The 22,482-nt window shown below is 40.9% G+C and overlaps 1 protein-coding gene across 2 annotated transcripts; it reads left to right on the top strand.

Annotated features, from left to right (window-relative positions):
- Positions 1-6,253: 6,253 nt before the first annotated feature.
- On the top strand, positions 6,254-20,969 carry acanb (aggrecan b). 2 transcript variants are annotated; one of them, XM_067502262.1, is made up of 18 exons: positions 6,254-6,373; positions 10,459-10,537; positions 10,864-11,247; positions 11,731-11,905; positions 12,072-12,199; positions 12,287-12,580; positions 12,781-12,960; positions 13,302-13,476; positions 13,737-13,864; positions 14,451-14,744; positions 14,851-14,955; positions 15,126-15,233; positions 15,461-16,819; positions 16,905-17,063; positions 17,186-17,268; positions 17,469-17,631; positions 17,774-17,956; positions 18,990-20,969. In XM_067502262.1, the coding sequence occupies exons 1-18, from the start codon at positions 6,371-6,373 to the stop codon at positions 19,079-19,081; spliced, it is 4,092 nt and encodes a 1,363-aa protein (XP_067358363.1). In that variant the 5' UTR covers positions 6,254-6,370; the 3' UTR covers positions 19,082-20,969. The 2 variants fall into 2 exon arrangements, with proteins under 2 accessions (XP_067358363.1, XP_067358364.1); XM_067502263.1 differs by lacking the exon at positions 6,254-6,373 and adding an exon at positions 6,377-6,509.
- Positions 20,970-22,482: the final 1,513 nt, after the last annotated feature.

Below are 22,482 nucleotides of genomic sequence, written 5' to 3'. Positions count from 1 at the left end.
AAGCGAGCGTTCTGTTTAAACTGTGCAGTGCTGTGGGATCAGTTTTATAAGAATGTCGGCAGTCAAATTGATGTGGACACCTACAGGGGGAAGGTTTAATAGTTAACCTGCCAAAACAGTAAATTTGGCCTTCATGTTGTTTCCATGGACGATGAGTGTGTGCAGTCATTAATTATGGATAATGGGTGGAAGAGGTTTAGCCAGAGTCTCTCTGTGCGGCCTTCCCTCATTTTTCCCTTCGTCTCCTGCTCACTTCCTACCAGAGCTTTGGTAAACAGAGGAATGTCTTTGCTATTGTTTTATTCATACACCTTACTGAACACATTTGCTGAAATGTATCCTTTGATGGTGGACAAGACTGTGCCAACATTTCTCACTCAAGGACAGGGTGACTAGGAATTACAATTCATTTATCGTCAAGGCCTAAAATAGCCCCAAGAATGGCAGAGATGCAGAACGGCATGCTTTGGTCTTAGACTTGGCATTTGTCACAGCTGTCAGGAAGCAAAAGCTAATGTTACAAATGACAAATGCACACAAAATACTAAACCAAACTAATGAGCACTGATGGATGATTTCACTTTACCATTTCTGAATTGTACTTCTATATTGTTTTGATACATCAAATGCAAGACTGGAGTATTTTTTCACATTTGCGGTGGAAACATTTCTCAAACCTTTTACTCTTTTTTTTTTCTGTTCACGTTAACACCTTTGGGCAATTTAGAGCCGCTTATTAACTTACAGTAACATACATGTCTTTGGGTTGTGGGTGGAAACCGTACAGAAAGGCCAGAGCCAGATGGTAGAGTTGGATCAGGGACCCTCTAGCTGTGAGACAGCAGTGCTAACCACTCCACCACCGTGCTGCCTCGAGTAAAATGATAATAGTTTATTCTGAAATGGAGCGGAATTTACTCTCTACTCAACAGTTTTCTTCTGCAAAAGTGTGAGACATCAGCCTGTACTGTGTATTTCTGTTTAGTACATTCACATATACATAGTATACTGTGTATTTATATTTAGTGAGTTAGCCCTTGCAGCCATAAAGCAACCATTCACGTCTATGAAGAGCTGCAAAAAAAAAAAAAAAAAAAAGGCTCCCACTTGATCGACTGGAAGAGGCTGTGTCAACACACACACACAAACACATACACACACATACACAAAACCGGTTAGCAGGAGGAGAAGTCAAGCCAGGACTAGTTGAAAGAAGGTCTTATGGTAGAGAAGACACACACACACACACACACACACACACACACACACAGAGAGAGAGAGAGAGAGTACGTGACAAGCAGCCCTCATGTTTCCATTAACACCTTATGTAACATCCATAGTAGGGAGACATAAAATTATAATAGCAGGACAGTTATACAAACACTGTGACATATTGTGGGCACTAATTCATGGCAGCATCATAAGATAATAATCACAGTATGATCCCGTTTGAATTTGAAAATTAAAACCTTGTCTTATAGCACAGTTGGTGCCATCTGGTGGTCAAAAGTCAGTTTACAGGATTCACCCCAGGATGAGTTCAGATTAGACTGAATCTTTACAGAGTGCAGAATTCCAACCGTACAACAGTACGAACATGCATCTGATCTGGACCTTTGGTGAAAATATAATATCAGTCACGTTTACCCTGTAATTTGCCAGTACTCAGGTAACTAACTGAAAAAAAACTAACTGACCAAGTTTGCTGACATCTATAGTCACTAGACGACAACCCAGTTGGAGACCTATAGGAAATTTAGGAGTCATGTGTTAGACAGACTTCACCCCATCATCAAAACCGCCTTAAATAACAGTATGTATGTTTGCTTTGTTTGGAAAGATGGAATTTCCTTTGCTTAAACTGGGTTTGATCAGTGCTTGAACAAACAAGCTGACTTATGTTGAATGAGTCAAACATGTTGGCTGATTGACAGTGTGGATTTCCTGTGTATCACGAAGTCAGAATGTTGTGTAGCATTTGGCCCCACTGTCATAAAATGAACTCATCCTTATGTTGTAAATTAATTTCTAGTGGTGACAAAAATATTTTGCAGTGGGACAGTAAGACGAGAGGACCTTTAATATGTAGTAAGAAACCCCATAAAGTGCGCTAAGCTCTAATTATATTTCAGGACATTTAAGCAGAGGAAACAAATCTGGAAAGTGTTATTATTTCCTGGCATCAACAGTATGTTTCTGTTACTAAATTGTGACATGTTTAGCTGTGTAATGCTGATTTCAGCGGGAACGCCTGTTTGGATACTCTTCTTGTGCAATACCTCTCTTTTTCTCTTTGTGTGTGCGCACTGGTTTACAATCCACGAAGTGTTCGAAATCTGCCAAAACAAGTAACTGCAATGTAAAGACCCCCGAAAAAGTAATACATTTTGAATATGGGACACATGCAATTTCTAAATCCATAACCTTCCATAACCTTCATAAAATTATGTGCAGCATATGACCATACGGTTTCTGTGCATTTACACTCGAGTGTGTATTAGCGGCATACATTTAGCTTGTATTTACATATATTCATACTCACACTTTTTAAAATCTGTATAGGTTCATTTGTTTATTTTAACTAGTGTCCTTTAGTTTTGTTAAGTATGTGGTTAAAAAAAAAACAAAAGCAATCGGCTAATTAGATCCAGTCCAGGATCCTAAAAACATTCATCATGCAAAAAAAATCTCATCTGTAGTTTGATTATTGTGACTTAAAAGAGCCAACTAACTCAGTCAAAGTGCGTTTGTTCGTGAATCCATTTGACGGACAACTGATTTAGTCACTGTCATATGTAAATCTATGCAAACCGTGCGTGTCTGCATGACTGGTGCCTTTGTGTGTGCGTGGGGGGGAGGATTGCATAGATGTGTTGTTAGCTTGTGGGAAACGAAAGTGCATCAGCCCATCAACCAAAACAGACGCCTCAGCACTTTTCCCAAGTTTGATATTTATCACCCTCAAGAAAAAGCCTCAGTCTGGTTCCAGCTGATCCCACCCAGCTCCCTTTGTCAGCAATATTGCAGCTTGTTTCTCGAGTGCAGCTGCTCGCATTTGGATCATTTGAGCCGCTGAAGATAGAAAACAAAAGTGCCTCTGTGTTGACACCCCTCGTCCTCTGAGGGGTCTTTCAGGTGCCGTTTAATGCTTCCGGTTGCTGTTGACATCTGTCCTCACACAGACTGTTAATGAGCTGACACTAAATAGAATAAAGAGATAGTTGGGGCACAGTGACAAAGACACAGATAGTTATACAAACTGAAACAGGTAAATGTGACTCTTAAGTTGACTCAAGTTAACTCAGAAATTATACAAATTCTTAATTTCCGTTGCGACAGCCGTGTCATTCGTGGTTGAAATAGAATGTTGTATAAACTGGTGCATACCGGGATAACACAGCCATTTAAAATGTAATTTTAGCGACTTTGTGAGTCAGCTCAACATCATATTCATACACACAATCTCTTTACGATCCAGACTATGAAAACAGACTTGCCTGTTTTTAAAGGCTCCTTGTGTGCTTTGCTATAATTAGTGTAACCCGCGAAGCCTATACAGTACACTGGATACTTATCAACCTCAGTGAAAGTAAGGCCAATCATAGTGGAACACACTGAGGTTTTTTTTTTTCTTCAGCTTTACAGGGCAAAGGTTTTGTGGTCTGATATTATTTCATAAAGTGGAAAAGCTGATTTAAAAACTTAAATAAGAGCAAAACTCTAAACCACTGGCAGGGACGACAAGCTTGTGGAGAAGTTAGATGTGTTTCGTGGGTGTTGACCGTATAGAGGACATGGAATTGTTACAATCAAAATGCGTTTAATCTTCTTGGAAAATAAAACGACCTTTGTGAATTTCATGACATTTGGCTGCTGATGGTGGTGAATAAGAAATACAGGGGTCCACAAAACCAGCAAACCGCTGAGTGAGCTTTTGTGCCACTTAATAACTCTTTGTTTCAGAGAAATGTAACAGATTAGTTCTTCCACAACTCATGAAATGTAAAAATGGCTACAGATACTTTCCTTTGTCTGACGTTCAATTTGTCCTTCATGGAGCAGCAGTAGGGTTTGGCCCACAAATACCCTGAGTGAGACAGACTTAAATACCAAGACCTGCCTGTTTGAGAAACTGTAAATGTGTTGTTGTTTTTTTCATGTTACAAAACTATAAATGCTTTGGTTTTGAAAAAGCAAGAGCTTGCAGAGCACCATTTGGCATCCCTTTACCTGCTGGCTTGGGCAGTGGAAAACATTTGTTTCTCCACGGCAATGTCTGTTGAAATACCAGCGTTCTAGCAGAGATGTGAAAGTGCATTTGTCAAAAAATGAAACGTGTCTCTTTACGAAACAAAACCAGAAAATAAACCTATAAAATATATTTGGAGGTGGTGGGGGTATAAAGATATTCAGTATCTACCTTTTTGCTTGCTGCTTTTTGAGACATATGACCCAGCAACACCTGACGGACATGAATGATGGTGAGCAAACCTGATGTTTCTATTTAATTTGTGTGTAGCTGCTGAACAAACACAGGGTCTGCAAATAAGTACAAAATAGAGTAAATCAGCAGCTAATACATTCCTTTCCCTTTGAAGACGTAGATGGTCAGCGTACGTCAGCCACTGCAGGGAGCACACAGCCAGTATTTACACCTCTGAATAGAATTTGGTGGTGGACGAACGGGAGACACGCCTTTCCCCAACCTCAGGCCAACATTAGTGTGTTTAACGTTAAATTGAACAAACACAGACACGTGGCAGTACATACGTACACTCGAGCGGGCGAGCACACATGCAAACTCATGTTCACGCACATGCACACACACGCAATAGCTCATGATTCTGACCCCTTTCCAAAGGCTACTTTGGTAAAAAACAAGAAGTCAAACAGTTCATAAATGTACTGCGGATATACATACTACAGATACTTCGTCCTTCATCTTCTATATTAGTTTTATGCCGCACAGTACAAGAATTACAAAACCGCACACTGAGGGAAAACGATGAACTAGATTGATTCTAGGCAATGAATACTGATCTATATTGATGTACAAGTTGTTCTCAGTTCATATATGTTGAGGACTAAATATTTTTGAGCAAAAACATGACGGGAGTGTCATTACTTTCAATGGACAAAAAGAAGGTCAGTTGCCATGATGATGCAATATGATTCATCCAGTGGGAAACATGAATGTACTAAACAAAATTGCATGATTAACTCAATTGATTTTTATTTTTGGAGCCACACATCTACAGTAACAGGATTAATGAAAACAAAATACTCAGGAACTGAGTATCTGCTGTCTGCACCAACATTGATCTATAAGCACGTAGTAAACAGCTGACTTTCAGTCCTCTGTAACTAACTCTGAAAGACTAGTGAGTGAGCCATTCTGCAAACTCACTTTTGCCTAAGGTCCAACAAGTTCCATTGGTGGTAATGAGTGTGCTGATGAATCAGCTGTAAAAATGTGTCAGTCGCCCATTTGTGAGCCAGGACACTAAGTGAGTCACTCTAACTATCAGGAGCATATTGAAAAAAGGAGCATTTCTTAGCACAGAACTAATTCAAACAATTTTCCTATATTACAATTTTAAATTCTAAACTTCTACAGCTTCATTCCATCTCTCTCTGTTATAAACAATGATGAGACTCCTGGCACAACCTGATTCATAAAACAAGCAGCTTTGCATACAACCCAACTTTATTGTTGATAATTGAATTCCTGCCCAACGTATTCAATATGAGTTTTAAGGTTTTTGGAGTTACCGGTGAAAGAATTAGCCTACATATGATTTTAAGTGTTTAGGATTTGGTCTAAACAAAATGGCATATACACAAAATCTGACTTTACCACAAGCTTGGTGAAAATATTAAGTATACATATTACATACATATTTGTTATTTGTAAAACAGTATTGTGTATAAATATACTGTAAATAGTTTTTATGAGTAATACAAACTTTTGTGTGGTCCAGTTTCACCTGAGGCCCTGGGTTATTACATCTAACATGTAGTTTTCTTCTTTAAGCCAGTTGTGATCATTTCATTTTTTTAATTGTTTTTTTAAATAGTTTCTAGTACATTATTCCTTTAACCAACTGTGATTAATTCTAATTAAAATTTTTTATAAGTGTCAGATTCTGTGTTTCAGTTTTGATATTCAAAGCTGTCTGTATGACCTCACCAACTGGCAGTGAGGACCACATCTTTCTCTCGCTCCCTCCCTCTCATTCCCTCCCTCTTCCTTTCTCTTTCCAACATCTAAATGTGTGGCAGAGTTTGAATAAAGCTTCTTTCTGCTCTCCTACACAGGCAGGAGCAAGAGGCCCCTGGAGTCGCTGGCGGTGGGAGCTTTTGAGCATCAATGGTACGTTAACAACACACCACTGGAGTCCCTAACGAGGAATATTGTGAGGAGGGGGTTTTAGGGGATACTTTTGCACTTCTTCATCCTCTGCTTGAAGGAAAACTATTGAATCAGGTACTCAGATGTCAAATCACAGGTAACTTTTGGAAGTTTCTTTTTCAATATTGTTCTCTGTAAAGTTGAGTAAAATAGAGTGGAAATTATATTTGGCAGTACACATCCAGGAGAGATGACCCTAATTTGGTTTTCGTGGTCATGCCATGGAGTTTTATCATTTATTTGTTGAAAATCTAGCATGGATCCTGAATTTTTCTGAGTTGACTTTGGAGATGTGCAAATAGAGCCAGATTTTCTTTTTTTCTTCCCTTTTACTGAGTTGCTTGTTTGGAATTTGTTGGTTTAATTCAACAACACACATAATTTTGTCAGCAAAAGATGTTGATAATTATTTAATGTGTAATGCGGCTAAAGAAAGTGGTGGGAGCAGGAATTTGCAATAATTCTGTGTGTATGTTTAATGAATCCAAATTGCACAGTCAGTTTCCATCCTGCAAGGATTGTTGCATGTACCACTTTACTAATTTATCAAAGTTACAAAGTGATTACTGACCAATTAATGCCAGCACCCATTTTGGCACTGTATCATAATCTTGTCTGCCTCTTCGTTGAGTACTTAGGTTCAGTAATCATGGGGTTCCCATGGCTTGTGACCCTTCATTTCAATGTATGCCACTACTGTAAAAAACAACTTCCTGTTTCTATGGTAACATGAGGCAGTGGGAGCACATGTTCAGAATTGTAATTCTCAGATGTTGCAAATGAGAAAACTATGCCCAATGGGCACTTTCACGTACAGTAAAATTAAGTTTGGTGACCTTTGATAGTTTTGTTATAGCCTGTGTGAATTTTGAATGCATTTAACTGGCTGACATGTCACGGTAAAGCAAGAGCATGCAGGCTATGTACTAATGTAGAAATAAGCACCTGCAAATATGATGATTCCCCGTATGCCTATCTCACTGTACAAGCATCTCTTGTGTGCTCTCAATCACAGGGCAGGTAGCGTCATACAAATGCACACTCCCCTGCATTTTCTTAAGCACAGGGTTCAGACGTGTGCTGCCGCACATACCCCTTGGAGGTCTATGAGTGTTAGTCTGTGTTTCTGTGTCTTTGTGTATCAATGTCGACTCTGTTCTGCTGCTGAGGGACTCTGGAAGAAGGGGGGGGGGGGGGGGGAGGTGGTGAGCCTACCCTGGATGCCCTCCTTGTGTTTACCTTGGCAGGGTTGCACCAGGGCCCTGCCCCTGTACATTGCTGGAACAGACTGAGGCCTTTTTGCCCTCTACCTCAGCTGGGAGCAGAACATACCACAGTAGCTGAACACAGGAGCAGCAGCCACCCCGATAACTGAATGGGCACACTGTGGCGAGGGGGCGGATTGGCTTGACCGTCTCTGGTGCTGCTTACTTGCAAATATAGGGGCACATTATGTGGCCGATGTTTCATTAAAGCAGCTGAGTGTAGGATCCGCTTGATGAACCAATATAAAATGATAAGGAGGCAAGATTTTGGTTGGAATGGTTAGAGAAATATTCTCCGATTTTAGTTGTGTGATTCCCGATTCTGTCTTTTTAAAGAAGAAATTTGGAAGCCAGCATACAAAATGACAGTAATTTAAAGTACAAGAATATATGACTAAGTGCTCTTATGCAAACGCAAGGACAGAAAATGCAGTATTAATTAGTCACATTTTCATTTACAGATACATTTTTGATTTAAACCATCTATTATCTAATCCACTGTTTCTGTGGGTTGCAGAGCAGGTCTGTTTCAGGGCTCCCTTAAGATAATAATAACTAATAATTACAAACTTTACTATAACTAATCTTTTTTAATTGACAGGATCAGTCCGGATTCAGGTCAAATTTGGACTCGACCTGACTCGGGTCATCTGGTTCAGATGAAAGGTCACAGGAAACATGCATGTATTAAGGAGAAAACGAGACCCCCCCTGGCCACCCATAGAACTTCCTCTTACACTATGAAAATAGAAACATAGTTCTCCCAAAACCATCCACGAAATGCCCAACTTCACATAAGTGACTGAACATGAACAAGTAAATGAAGATGTGATGGAGTTCAGAGCGTTTGTAGAGCTGATGAGGGCACTGGATGAGTCCAGCAAATATAGACTAAATGCAAGGTGGCTCCATCTAGCTACTATGGAGCCATACAATGCTCAAGCAAGATATTAAAAAGTGCTAGTACTGGGCTGAAAAATTATTATTATTATTATTATTATTATTATTATTATTATTATTATTAAGTGCCACTTTAAAAAGTACCAAAAAAGTCCTAAAGCACATTATCTTTTTTTTTTTTTAAGGTAAAAGTTCTCAAATAAGAAAACAATGAATTTTAAACAATACTGATTATGGTAAATGGGGCAAAACATGTACAGTTATTACATGTTTTGTAATAACCAAAAAAGGTGATTATTCCATGGTGGATTTCGCCAACCATTTACACATCCCGTGTGATATTTTGTGTTTCCGCTCAAACTAGGCCAACGTTCACTCTCTGACAGATTTTAGACAGCAGGGCAAATATTAGTCCCGCCATATTGTATGTCCTGACTCAGTGGAACTCTGAGAATGCTAGGGGCACACACACATTAACACAGTCTGCACAGTCTGTCCGTGTGCATGTCCACTTGCATGCATATTTATCTGCCTGTCAATCATCTGTAAATCACAAGAAATTACACTAGCTTGTACAAAATATGCAATACAAAAAAACTTTGATTGATGGGGGAATATGAATGGAATGAAATATAACTAAAAGTGCTTAGCCAGTTAAACTTGTCCCTTATATTTGGCCTTTTACCACCAGGTAGTGAAGTTCAGCTGCTCCAGTACAGCTACAAAACGGTGAGCTTCAGGTTTACTGGTTGTAAATGTCTCTCTGTGGCTGCTTGGCATGAACTGGTAGCATTCTGCAGTCTGTCCTGAGGCTTGTGAACACAACACAATAAAGGTTCAGTTTGGGCTTCCAACGGTCCCAATGTTCGACTGTGCTGCACGTCACAGCAGTGGAAAGTAGAGAGTGTACCAGTGGGGAAAAAAGCATAGCAGAGAAGGGAGAGGGACAGCTGGGTGGAACAGGGAAGATTGATTGGGGTGTCTTGCCAGCACTAAGTTGCACATTGTAACTTCTACTACTGGACAAATTAAACTGTTGGCCTGACGTCTGTAAAAAAGTCTGGAGTCAGGTCAGGTAACCACTGAGGCATTAAGTTTCTTATTCTGGGCACCATGGATATTTGTACTTTGCTGCATGGCAATTCATTCAATAGCTTTGAAAATATAATACTGTAGCTAATTTGTCTTCCATAGCAGGTTTTAGTGATTATGGTGAGAAACTGGCATAGACAGCCCTACATGACATTTAGTTTTTGTCCATTCTGTACATTAAAAACACTGAAAGTACAGTGAGTAAGCTGGGAAAAAAAACTCTCACCTCAAAGTTGATTTCATCATTAGGTTGGAAAAGCATTTCATGGAATCATTATTCTCCCTCACTCTGCCAGAACTCACATTACACCTTTAGACATTTCCTGTGTCCAGAGACAGAGGGGCTTTCATTCCTCAGAGAGCATGTATGATATTTCCAAATGATACTAGAGGCTCGTGATGACCGATTTCCATTTTAGCCAATGAGGTTGACGTAGCAAAAAACATGCAGTAGATGCTGTGCAATATGAAGAATTGATGTAAGTGTACCAGAGTTTGGAAAAGCACAGTAAGATACAGTAGTAGGGAGAGGAAATTACAATTAACCCATCTCATTCATTCTCACAATATAATAACTGTTTGACCAAGAAGTGAGAAGTTTGCAGGATTTTGTAGGATTCTCACTTTTGCTTTATTTATATTACTGGACAATTTATGAAGTTATAAGTTAAGTTAAAATATCACTAATAACGATAACAGGGTTACAAGTAGCTTCAAGCATTTGTGGTTTCTGTTGTTATTTAGTCAACTCAAATCCGATTACATTGTTGTCGCTTTGGGTATTTTCAGGCAACGATGAACACCTTGCTTCTCCTGTGTGTGTCCTTGCCCCTCATCTCAGCAACAATACTACTTGAAGAACATGACGGTAAGAGCAATTGCTGCATTTGTCCTAAATAAAGTCTGATCTTCGTCATCAGAAAGACCTGGGCAAGGTATTTTTTTGAGCAAGATTATAGCAACACGGTACAAAAATATTTACACAAGCAGACTTTTGCCATTGCAGACGAATATATTGCTGGATTGTAATGATTATTGCATAAACGTGTAGCTATGTTGCAACGGGTAAACAGGTCAACAGGTGATTTGAATTGAAAAATGTATTATATAATATTAATAAACTGAATATGGTAAGTAACAAAAGTTATCAAATAAACAGACTAATAAACTAAACGTGACCTGTATCATCCACAGACTTGGAGGGTAGCTTGCGTGTGAGCATCCCTCTGGAGATGCCTCTCCGTCCTCTGCTGGGAGGCAAGGCAGTGATTCCATGCTACTTCCAGGACAAGTCTACCAATGATCCCGGCGCCCCAACCGTCTCACCCGTGTCCCACCGCATCAAATGGAGCCACATCACCAAGGAAAAAGTCACCACAATTCTAATGGCATCGGAGGGAAAAGTTCATGTGGAAGCAGAGTATTTGGACAGAGTGACAATGGTTAACTACCCACTAGTGCCCACTGATGCCTCCATGGAGGTAACAGAGCTGAGGTCCAAAGACTCTGGCACCTACCGCTGTGAGGTGATGGATGGCATCGAGGTTAGCCATGACATTGTGGACATCCAGGTTCAAGGTATTTTAAAAAGCATAAATTAATTCAATTTATTTGACCATGAAATAAATGTAGAACGTTTCATCAACGGCCCTACACAGGATAAGCAGTTACAGATAATGGATGGAAGGAAGTTTCATTCCTCTCGCTCACTCAGCATAAAGTTAACCTGCTGATCTTTATTCAACCACACAGCTACTACATTTCTACAAACTTGTTTTACAGCAAAAAAAAATTAAAAAGTTTTAAGCAAAAAATGGTGACTAAGTGTATCTCAGGTACTGTATATTTTCCTCAGAGGTAATACAAAGTACATGGACCATGTACTGCAGGGTTGGACCTTTTACTAGAAAAGGTCGAGGAAGTGTGGAGGAATTTGCTATCAGAAAGTAAGAATAAGGGTCTTAACTGGCTGCAGGTTTATGGCACCTTCCTCTGGAAACAGTACTTCTGTTGAAAAACAATATCTACAAAAAATATTGTCAAAATATCTGTATGTCCCAGGCATTGTTTTCCACTACCGAGCAATCTCCACCCGCTACACCCTGACGTTTGAAAAGGCCAAAGCAGCCTGTATCCTGAACAGCGCCACGATTGCCACACCAGCCCAGCTCCAAGCTGCCTACGATGATGGATACCACCAGTGCGATGCTGGATGGCTCTCTGATCAGACCGTTAGGTATGTTGTCATCCGTACAGCTTTTAAACTTGTGACCTGCTTATTCAATTAAGGTCAATGTTCTGAGATGATGATTAAACTAATTCACATTCGCATAAAGGGGATGCGGTTGTCAGATTGTTAGTTATGGAAAGCTACAAAAGTCCATCTCTCTTGACCTCTCAAGGTACCCAATCCATGAACCAAGGGAGCGTTGCTACGGAGACAAGGAAAACTTCCCAGGCGTGAGAACCTACGGAGTGAGAGATGTCAATGAGACCTATGACGTGTATTGTTTTGCGGAGAAGATGTCAGGTACACTTATCCACCCACATAGTACTTCAATAATGTAAATTCAACTACTTTTATGTAGACGTTTGCTTCCCTCATCTCTCCTGTTAGGAAGAGTCTTCTACTCCACGTCTGTAGAGAAGTTTACTTTCTACGAGGCAGGGGATCAGTGTGCCAAACTTGATGCCAGGCTTGCAACCACCGGAGAGCTCTACTTGGCCTGGAAGGCTGGCATGGATATGTGTAACGCTGGCTGGCTGGCAGACAGAAGTGTACGCTACCCCATAAATATCGCTAGGCCACAGTGTGGAGGGGGGCTTCTAGGAGTGAGGACGGTTTACCTTTTCCCCAACCAGACAGGATACCCCTACCCAGACTCTCACTATGATGCCATTTGCTTTAGAGGTAAAACTTTCAGGGAGGCTAACAGATACCTGTAGACCGTGCGTTACCAGTTTACGATTTTTCTGTCGATCCTGGAGGATCCTTTTGTGATGAAATGGCAATTTCCATTTGGCTATTCTATAGATTTTCTACTCATAAAATAATTTTTTGGTAATTGAAAGTGTGAATCATGTGTAAATCATGCAATCTGATTTCCTCAGATGGTGATGTCATGCCGGGGAGGACGACCCCCTTCCCAGACATCAATTATGTAACACCTGCTCCTGGTGTGTCCCCTTCTTCTGTTACGGAACCAGAGACTAAGGAGCAGAACGCTGGTGAAGTGGTCACCCTCTTCCCACAGCCCGTCTCAGGAATAGACGATGCCATGGCTCCCACAGGTAATTCGGCATGTTTGCAAGTTTCTGCCATCCTGAACAGTCCTGAGTGGTTCACAAAGACAAAAGGCTAATTTAAAAAAGCCTTGGAAAGGGACATTTACATTGTCCCATTCTAATTAACTATCTTGAGAGGATGGGTGAAATATGAAAAAACATCTGGGTCGTCAAGTTGAGCTCCTGAAACAAAACGTTCTAACTCAATATATATTTTAATTCGCAGTAAAGATTCATATGGCAGATATAAAATAAGACTGGACAAAGTTGGTGTAATAAAAGTGAAAATATGTCACTGTAAGACAAAATTAGACACTTTCCTCAACCCGCTTCCATTTATTTCCCAGGTGTGGTGTTCCACTACCGACCCATCACTGGCCGGTACACACTGACCTTTTTGGAGGCTCACGAGGCCTGCAGGAGTATCGGTGCTGTCATTGCCAGCCCCCGGCAGCTGCAGGCAGCCTTCGAGAAAGGCCTGCACCAATGTGATGCTGGCTGGCTCCGTGACCAAACTGTCAGGTCAGTCCGAGGAACGTGTGCAGTGTTTAAAACTGCATGTGACAATACTTTTTTGTTATTTTGCATTTTCAGATTTGCCAGAAAGCATGATCTGAGTGACATTTTGGTCGGAAAATTGATAGAAATTTTAACGGGACCTCTGAGGCTTATGCAATCGTGTTACAAAGGATTGATACAGTGGGACTTTCAAAGCTAAATCCTTAAGGGAATGAAAATGTCAGGTTTTAATATGCTGTAGCATCATTCTCGTTCATGCCCAGGTATCCAATCGTGTCGCCCAGAGATAACTGTGCAGGCAATCTGCTAGACCTTCCAGGAGTCAGGTCCTACGGCCTGAGGCCAGCCAGTGAACGTTACGATGTTTTTTGTTACGTGGAACGACTTCAAGGTAAAGAAGAAAAAAAAAAAAGACCTCCTTCACATCCAGTGTTGTGCATGTTCACACTTGTTCATGTTCAAAGTTTCAATAATCAAATGTTTAAATATAAATGTCAACTAGTCTGAAAAAGATGAAATAGTCCGTGTTCACATTTCTCAGACCCTAGAAAACGTCATTTCTGTGGGATACTTGTGTTGTTGGTGGGGGTTTGGGGTGGTGAGCTGCAACTTCTGTGAATACTGTGGACTTTTTGGATCTTAAAAAACGCAACTGACCTACGTTTTGTACGGTGACTGAACGCATCCTTTACTGACACACTGAGTGAAGCCCGATAGAGAGGCAGGATGACAGTACCAATGGCTGACTAGAGTGTAGGGACAATCCTCGACTGGACCAAGTATTTGCCGCTCACATTCAATCTGTTTGTATGTGAATGCTTACATTCATGTTGTTCCGATGCAAAATGATCCAGTTAAATGAGAACAAATTACTGTTCACTTGTATTTCACTCTAAGTACAAATGTGCTGCATATTTCAGTATATGTACACATGTTCCCGAGCTACTGTGAAAGCCATTGAAAATGTGTCCTACCAGGTGAGGTGTTCTTCACCAGTGACTATGACAGCTTCTCTTATGAGGAGGCTGTGCAGCACTGTCAGAAACTCAACACCACCCTGGCGACCACCGGGCAGCTGTACGCCGCCTGGAAACAAGGGTTTGACAAGTGCCGTCCAGGCTGGCTGTCGGACCATAGTGTCCGCTACCCCATCGCAATTCCAAGGTCCCACTGTGGAGGTGGCCAGGTCGGGGTACACATTATCTATGCCTATGCCAATCAGACCGGGTTTCCTGACGAGCACTCACGCTACGACGCCTACTGCTTCAAAGGTAAGAAGTGGAGTAACAATGCATTATATTACTACTTAAAGTCACCTATTTCTCAAAAATACAGATGGTTTTCAGTATTGTGTTATGTCGTTTTGTGCTTTTTCAGCTGAAATCCCCGTTGTTTTTGTTGAAAATGAAACGAGTATAAATCTGACTGTGCCAGTGGACGTTATCGAAACAACAGCCACAACTGAGTACTTTGCTCCCACTGGTATGACGGACGCAAGAAGATCATTTGCTGGTTTATTTGTTGTTACAATTTTGGCCTTGCAGCTGTTTGCTTATATTAGCATTAATACTAGTATTACTATTGGTTAGTTATCATTGGTATCCTTATGAATCATTTCCTAACTGCCTATTGTACCTGTGTTCGTTTTTTAGTTGAAACAACCGTAGACTACAATGAAACGGAAACCAGTCAAAACTTTACTGTTATAGAGGAGTTTCTCAACAAGACAACCGTCATAACCGTTGAGGCTCTTCCTCCTGGTAAGGCAGTTGAAAACAACTTGGCAATTGCTTTATATAAGCCGAATTTTTAAAGCGCTTATAAACTTTTTTTAATGGTTAAGAAATGATTTACCAACCTTTACAAATCATTTGAATGAGACTGGTAAAACAAGAACAATGTTTGGATCGCCAAGTTGTGATAAACATCTGCATACAAAAGTACACTAGTGTTTGCCTTTTGTCTAAATTCTCAATGTTACCTGCAGCGAGACCCACCGTACCCCCGGTCCACATCGAAGCATCAGGTTCGGGTTCAGGAGATCATTCAGCCAGCGGGGAGATCTCAGAAGAGTCTGACACCTCGAGCACCAGTGGTGATGCCTCTGCTTCAGGACAGGTCATTACCTACAGCGGACACAAAGAAATCCTTTCCGGGGACCAGTCTGCCTCTGGCAGTCAGGAGCTAGAACAGGGAGGTATTGCTACCTTTACATCCGGAGAACCATTTAGTGCTTCTGGATCTGGAGTGGACAATGGACAGCAATCTGGCTTCAGTGCATCAGGATCAGGCTTTACCAGTGGAAGCAGTGGAGACATCCGTGAAAACAGTGGAGACGTTATTGGAAGCGGTGGAGATGTCAGTGGAAGTAGTGGAGATGTCAGTGGAGGCAGTGGAGACGTCAGTGGAAGCGGTGGAGACGTCAGTGGAAGCGTTGGAGAAGTCAGTGGAAGCGGTGGAGACGTCAGTGGAAGTAGTGGAGACGTCAGTGGAAGTGTTGGAGACGTCAGTGGAAGCGGTGGAGACGTCAGTGGTAGCGTCAGTGGCAGCGGCAGAGAATTCAGCAGTAGCAGCGGAGGAGAATTCAGCAGTAGCAGCAGTGGCAGCGGTGGAGAATTCAGCAGTAGCAGCGGTGGAGAATTCAGCAGTAGCAGCGGCAGAGAACTCAGCAGTAGCAGCAGTGGCAGCGGTGGAGAATTCAGCATTAGCACTAGTGGTAGCGGTGGAGAGTTAGTTATCATCATGGTTGATGAAAAGATTGTGGAGGTGACAAAAAAAACCCAAGAACACACTGAGCAACAGTTAGGACATGGGGGTTTGGATTCCTTTGCAACAAGTGCATCTGGACTGGGAAGTGCATCTGGCTCAGGCTCTGGTGTGTTTTCTGGCATTTCATTTATTGACCACAGTGGAGTTGACCTGACAGTTGAGGTGTCTGGTGAGCAAGAACTATCTGGATATAAAACCTTTGGATCAGGGTTCAACAGAGGTTCTCCAAGTGGTTTACATTCTGGTGCTTCAGGCAGTGGTTCTGCCTCTGGAGAGGAAGATAGTCGTGTCATCTTCGTTAAAGGTGAAGAGATTATTGAAGTGAGTGTCCAGCCAATGGAACATGGCCCTGCAGCCGGCAGGGGTGTGGTGGAAGTAAGCGGGGAAGGAAGTGGGTCTGGGATCCACCCTGAAATTATTGACATTTTGGACAAAAGCTGGCACCTTACAGGAAGCGGATTCCTTCATGAAAAACTTATAGAAGTAACTCCAGATGCACCCTACACCAGCCCCCCTACAGCACCATCAGTGGTATTAGCAACCCCCGCTGTTGTGGTGCAGCCTAAAGTAGTGGAAGGTCGGTGTTTACTTTGGTCTAATCTATAAGACTATGTTGGGGAGTCTGTGAAAACCTGCTTAAATGTGCATATTTGTGTATGTAGATGTCCAGGGCTGTGCTGACGGGTGGTTAGAATTTATGGGCAACTGTTACCGTTACTTTGCGGACAAACTGACCTGGTCTGAAGCTGAGCAGCACTGTCAGGACATCAACGGCCACCTAGTCAGCATCACCTCAGAGGAGGAGCAGAAATTTGTTAATAGTAAGTATCTCTGAGTATCATTGGATTCATCAGTCGATACCTTGGTGTCACATTTGGATGGTGGGTGGGAACCGGCAGAGGGATCTTGCTGTATAGCTAAAATGTTTTTCACTGCCATCTAGCCAATGGTCAGGACTACCAATGGATTGGACTTAACGACAAAGAGGTTGAGAATGAATTCAGCTGGACAGATAGAAGTGCTTTGGTGAGTTTGGTTGGACATGGTCTATTAAGTTGTCATAATTTCAACCTTACTGTCAAACCTAATGTGACAGGTGTTGTTTTACATTTTACACTGTAAATTTGCCACTTTTTATTTCACATTTATGACTAACTTTCTTAAAAACTACTGTTTTTTGTTCCTGAACTAAAATGTTTTACTGTTCTGCGTAATTCTCTACTCAGGCCTTTGAGAACTGGAGGCCCCACCAACCGGATAACTTCTTTGTCTCTGAGGAACATTGTGTGGTCATAGTCTTGGAAAACGGTGGACAGTGGAACGATGTGCCTTGCAACTACCACTTTTCATTCACCTGCAAGACTAAACCCGGTGCAGCTGACTTACAGGGTTTGAACTCTTTCCATTAAGAGCTTTGTCTTAGAATATTGGAATATGAGCACAGAAATGGACCAGCAACACTGACAACTTTCACTCGATGGTGTTTGCTCAAGAATTTGTCCATTTTGTTTGTTTGTTTGTTCTTTTTCAGTCACGTGTGGAGCCCCCCCCAAGGTGGAACATGGCAGGCTGATGGGTGGCCACAGAGAACGCTACCCTGTCAACTCTACAGTCCGCTACCAGTGTAACGCAGGCTACACACAACGCCACCTGCCCCTCATACACTGTAAGACCAATGGACAATGGGAAGAGCCACAAGTGGAATGTACAGAAGGTAAGATTGCAGGGAAATGCTCAAAAATTAATTCTGTGATAAGTAAAACACCAATGAACTACAGCAGTTTGCCATAATTTAAGGTGGGTTGATTGATTCCCAATGTAAACTCATCCATTTAGTCCATTAGGAGCCGTTAGCACCCAGTAACCGTTTAGCACCTGCAGCTGTGTTGCAAGGAGAAGTTAATTAGTAAGTTAATTAAGTTAGTTAATTTAGTAAAGTAGTTTGTGCTACAGTTTTACAGTTGACCAAAACCTCTGAACTGCAACTTCTCCCCAGAAGGACGTTTAATGCTGCTTAATTTGTTTGGCGCGAGAAAATGGAATCTTCAGTTCACTTACCTTCAGGGTGTTGGTGCTGCTACACGGCTGCACTTGTGTCATGTGATAAAGCTTAGCCCCTTACCACCAACATAACTTTTGATTTGTGACACAATAATAAAATATAAGAAATTGCTCTGGTGATATGATATATATCATCATATAGCACTATCTTACTTAATATGAATTAATAAGAACAAAATTTGGTCACAAACAAAAAGTGTTCGTTGTGCTTATCTATTCGATGGCTTTTAAATAAACATGCTATCACAGTTCAAAAGAAACATTTTCTATATACAAATAATGGAACAAAGATAAGTATGTGGTGTGTTTACGTTAAGGTCCAACTAATTTGATTAAATGATGCCCCAAAAATTGTGGCTATGAAGTGAAGAGGGCATCTAATAGTGTTGAAATGTGAAGAAACTTCAAGAAGTGAAAGCCTTGAGAAAGAAACTTGCCTCCTTTTCAGTAACACGCATTTGAGATTCCATCCTTAAAACAAATGGGGCGTGAAGAGTAAACTGTGTGAAACTCAGTGTCAGGGAGGAAGGTTTAATATATTCTACATAACTGTCGCACCCTTACACTGATGAAGAGCCCGTGGCAGTTAGTGAAATGGATCCTTTAGCCACACTCCAAACCTTAAGGTGATTTATAAGGCTCATGTTCACATGATGTCATCACTGCGTGTGCCTTTTCTCCCCTAGCTGGCGCCAACCATAGCAGGCTACACAAAAGATCCCTCAGGAGAAGAAGTAAAGGGGTAAGCCGCCCACAGGAACAGAAGAAGCTGCTCTGAGCAGGACTAAAAAGACAAACCACAGAGCCACAAAGGACCCCTCTTGAAGCATGGACACAAATGCCCAACCAAAAAGATACCATTCCCCACCATGTATATGCACAAACCAAGCACATTTGGAGAGTGACAGTATTTCTGGCTGATGTTTCGGATCTTTCAGTGTCACCATTTGCCTTCTGAAGGCATTTTTCTATGTGTTTATAGCATCTAGCCTAATTTATAGCCGTGATTGTATTTGCAAGGATTATCTCAAAGCACAAAAAAAAAAAAAACATTTTCTGCAAAAGGCTGCCAGCACTGCACACAATATAACATTACGTACGTCTCTCAAGGCAAACACACTGTCATATAGATATTTAGTATAACTCAAGCTGGGTTTTTTTTTTTTTTTTTTTTTTAATCTTGGTGTTTTTTATTTCTTTTATCTGGTCTTTAAGGACTATGTGCTTTGGACTGGGGAAACCATAGTTTCTCACAAGATTCTCAAGCCTTTGGATGTTGCCTTAAAATACATCCTTAAGTATATGTTACCCCTCTGGCTTTCCTTGACGTATCACCTTGAATATTGCAAAATTACAAATACGAATGAAAGCTTGAGAGAAGATTTTCAAAATGATAAACCAACTTTTGACACACCTAAATTATCTCGTCAAAACCTCAAATTTCAGAACTACTACGCATTAAGGCAATATCAAGCAATATCAAACGAAATGATTTCGGTATTCAGTTTAAAATGTTTAAAATGTGATTAAAGTCACTGCAATCAACCTGAATTGAAAAAGGTCACTTTTGGGCCAATCGCTTTAATGCAGTGCAAATTAAACAGTAAAAACAACAAAGCGAAACCCTCCCTTCATATACACACATATCATCATTATCATAAACCATACTGAGAAACAAGTCACATCTACAGTGTCACACTAAAATGAATGAGTGAATGACTGAATTGCCGCGAGAAGCATCTGGAAGGTGCAAAAATCCACATCATTGGGTCACTTCCCATTGCGAAAGAGGCACAAACAATCCATGACTTCTGCCAGCGCTGTCGGATAAGAAAACCATTAGATAATGAGAGATTCGGTGTTTCCTGTATGATGAGCTTTCTTACTGTAAATATTCTTACTAAATTTCTCTGAACAGCAGGTTCTGTCAATAATGTGCAAAGGCAATTGAATTCTTTAATCTGTTTGCTGTTTTGTTAGTTCAATAAATTGTTGCATTGCAGTTCGGCTTTACCTACGAATGGGCCTTACTCATCAATAGTCAGCTGAACAGAGGAAGACAATGGATTTTCTTTTTTAATTCAGGCCATATACATCTTTATGTTGGTAGAGGAGGTGTCTGGCTGTGTTTCATGTGTTAGGAACAAAATAAAAAGGTCTTGTAACTTGGGAAATGACATTAACAATGACTGTAACAGCAGTAGAAATCATAAAAATGACAGTAACAGAGACGTTTAAGGGTTTAGGTGGAAGATGATGTAAAATACTGGCCATGGCTTCTTTAGGGTCAAGACTATGCTGAAATCTGCAAGCGGATAAATATCTCACAGGCTTTTCACAACAAAAGCTCACAAACACTGTATAAACGAACGAACACACAGTCAAACTGGTAATATTGTTTACAGGCACACGTAATTCAGTAAACACACTACAGAATGTGAGAGTGGCCAACTTTTTTTTTTTTTTTAACAAGTGAATAAATATGACAAAAATGCTGGAATAGCCTCGTTGACTAAATTTGCTCATAATGCAGCATAAATGATGCACTTGATTATGTAGAGAACAGCTGAAAATCAGAACTGGACAAAAAGTGTTAACATGTCAGTGTTTGTGATTTATTAATTCTTCCAACAAAATAAACCGAAATATGTGCAATGTGGCACACAGGCATGACTTCTGTTGTGACTTTGTTCAGATTCTGAACCCTGACGTGAACATACAATATACTGTACTGTCGTGTGCCAAATAAAACATGGAATCTACTGTCTATGTGAAATTACTGTCCTACCGCCACAGAACACCCAACTTATTCATTTTATATTAATAAACTGCATGGGGATCGAGCACGACAATTTTCCGGAAACATCATCCTTCCCTGTAGCAGTTAAATTAGGTAAATTGTCTGAGCCAGGGGAAGAAACACGGCATTTAGTTTGTTTTTTTCCTTTCTGTGGGACCCTACTGTGAAAAGAACACACAGAGCTCCTTCATCAGCTTCTGCAGTGAATACTTTCATTACTTCACTCACTGCGAACTGATCTGCTGTGTTTTGGCATGTAAGTGACAGAGTAGTAGTGTGTGTATTAGTACGTGTGTAGTTGCATGTTTGCATGCGAATGGAGTTTGCCAATCAGATCAGTGTGTAATCGGATTTGTGAGTTGGCGTGTGTATGTGTGTGTGTGTGTGAAGGTGTAAATAAAACATGTTCATAAAGAATCACTGGGACGTCTGTTTACACCAGCATGCAGTGGGGTAGCAGCATGTGCGACTCCACTCATCTAAAAAGTGCATCCTGGCCCGACAAAGCAGCATGTGTTACATGCAGCGCGTGTTTTAGAAGCTTCAATAACCGCTCTCACCTCTCAGCCCTGATATTCCTGTTTGAACTGTGAGTGAAACCCTATCAGAGCACCAGCCAGTGGTCGTTTATGGTTTCCAGCAACAGAGATTTTCACTCATATCTCCGCAGGTGACATGGCAATGTCCTCTGCTTCTGCTGTCTCTCTAGGATATTTTCTGGGTGAATAGTGAAGTAGTAAATACTCCGTGGAATTTGGTAGATACACGGGCATGGAAAACAAAGGAGGAATCCTAACCCAGTCACGGATCTCGAAACTTTTTCGTAATCTTCAAATATTAGTTAGATAATAATTTAATATGTAGTATGTGACTGAAATGTAAGCATCTTAACATGTAAACAATCTGCTTGACTTTATCTTGTTAAATTAAAACCCGAACCCTTGTAAGTTGCTAACTGCAAATGTGTGAATATGGTAAATACATAAATATCATATAAGCATGCTATGGTGGTGATCCACCCATGTTGTCATCCAGTTGTTAACCACCTAACTGTAAACACACTAATATTAACTTACTGCAAAGAAATAAATTATTATTAAATCTAAATAAAAGTCAGTATTTCATTTTTAGAAGCCACGGGGACTGATGGCTCAGTGGTAGAGCATTGGGTTGGGCTGCAGAGGGCCGTGGGTTCGAATCGCACCCCACTAGGTGTGGTATGGTAAAACAACTCCCCCTGCTTTCATGATGTCTCTGGGTAGACCACGTATTTGATGTCACCACTCATCCTCCAATTGTAAACTCTCACAGGCAACGTTTACAGTTCATCTGCTCGCTGCAGATTTTGCAAGCTCCAAATTATAGCCTATGTAATTTCC

This window comes from Channa argus, chromosome 4 (genome assembly GCF_033026475.1).
Source record: "Channa argus isolate prfri chromosome 4, Channa argus male v1.0, whole genome shotgun sequence".
NCBI classification, from domain to species: Eukaryota; Metazoa; Chordata; class Actinopteri; order Anabantiformes; family Channidae; genus Channa; species Channa argus.
Note: the sequence above shows the minus strand (reverse complement) of the source record. Positions and strands in the feature narration are given on the sequence as shown.

Bases quoted from the DNA above. Each gene is read 5' to 3' on its own strand.
- acanb (XM_067502262.1), top strand. The intron at 14,745-14,850 runs GTAAGAAGTGGA...GTGCTTTTTCAG, and splicing joins CGACGCCTACTGCTTCAAAG to CTGAAATCCCCGTTGTTTTT. The intron at 14,956-15,125 runs GTATGACGGACG...TTCGTTTTTTAG, and splicing joins TGAGTACTTTGCTCCCACTG to TTGAAACAACCGTAGACTAC.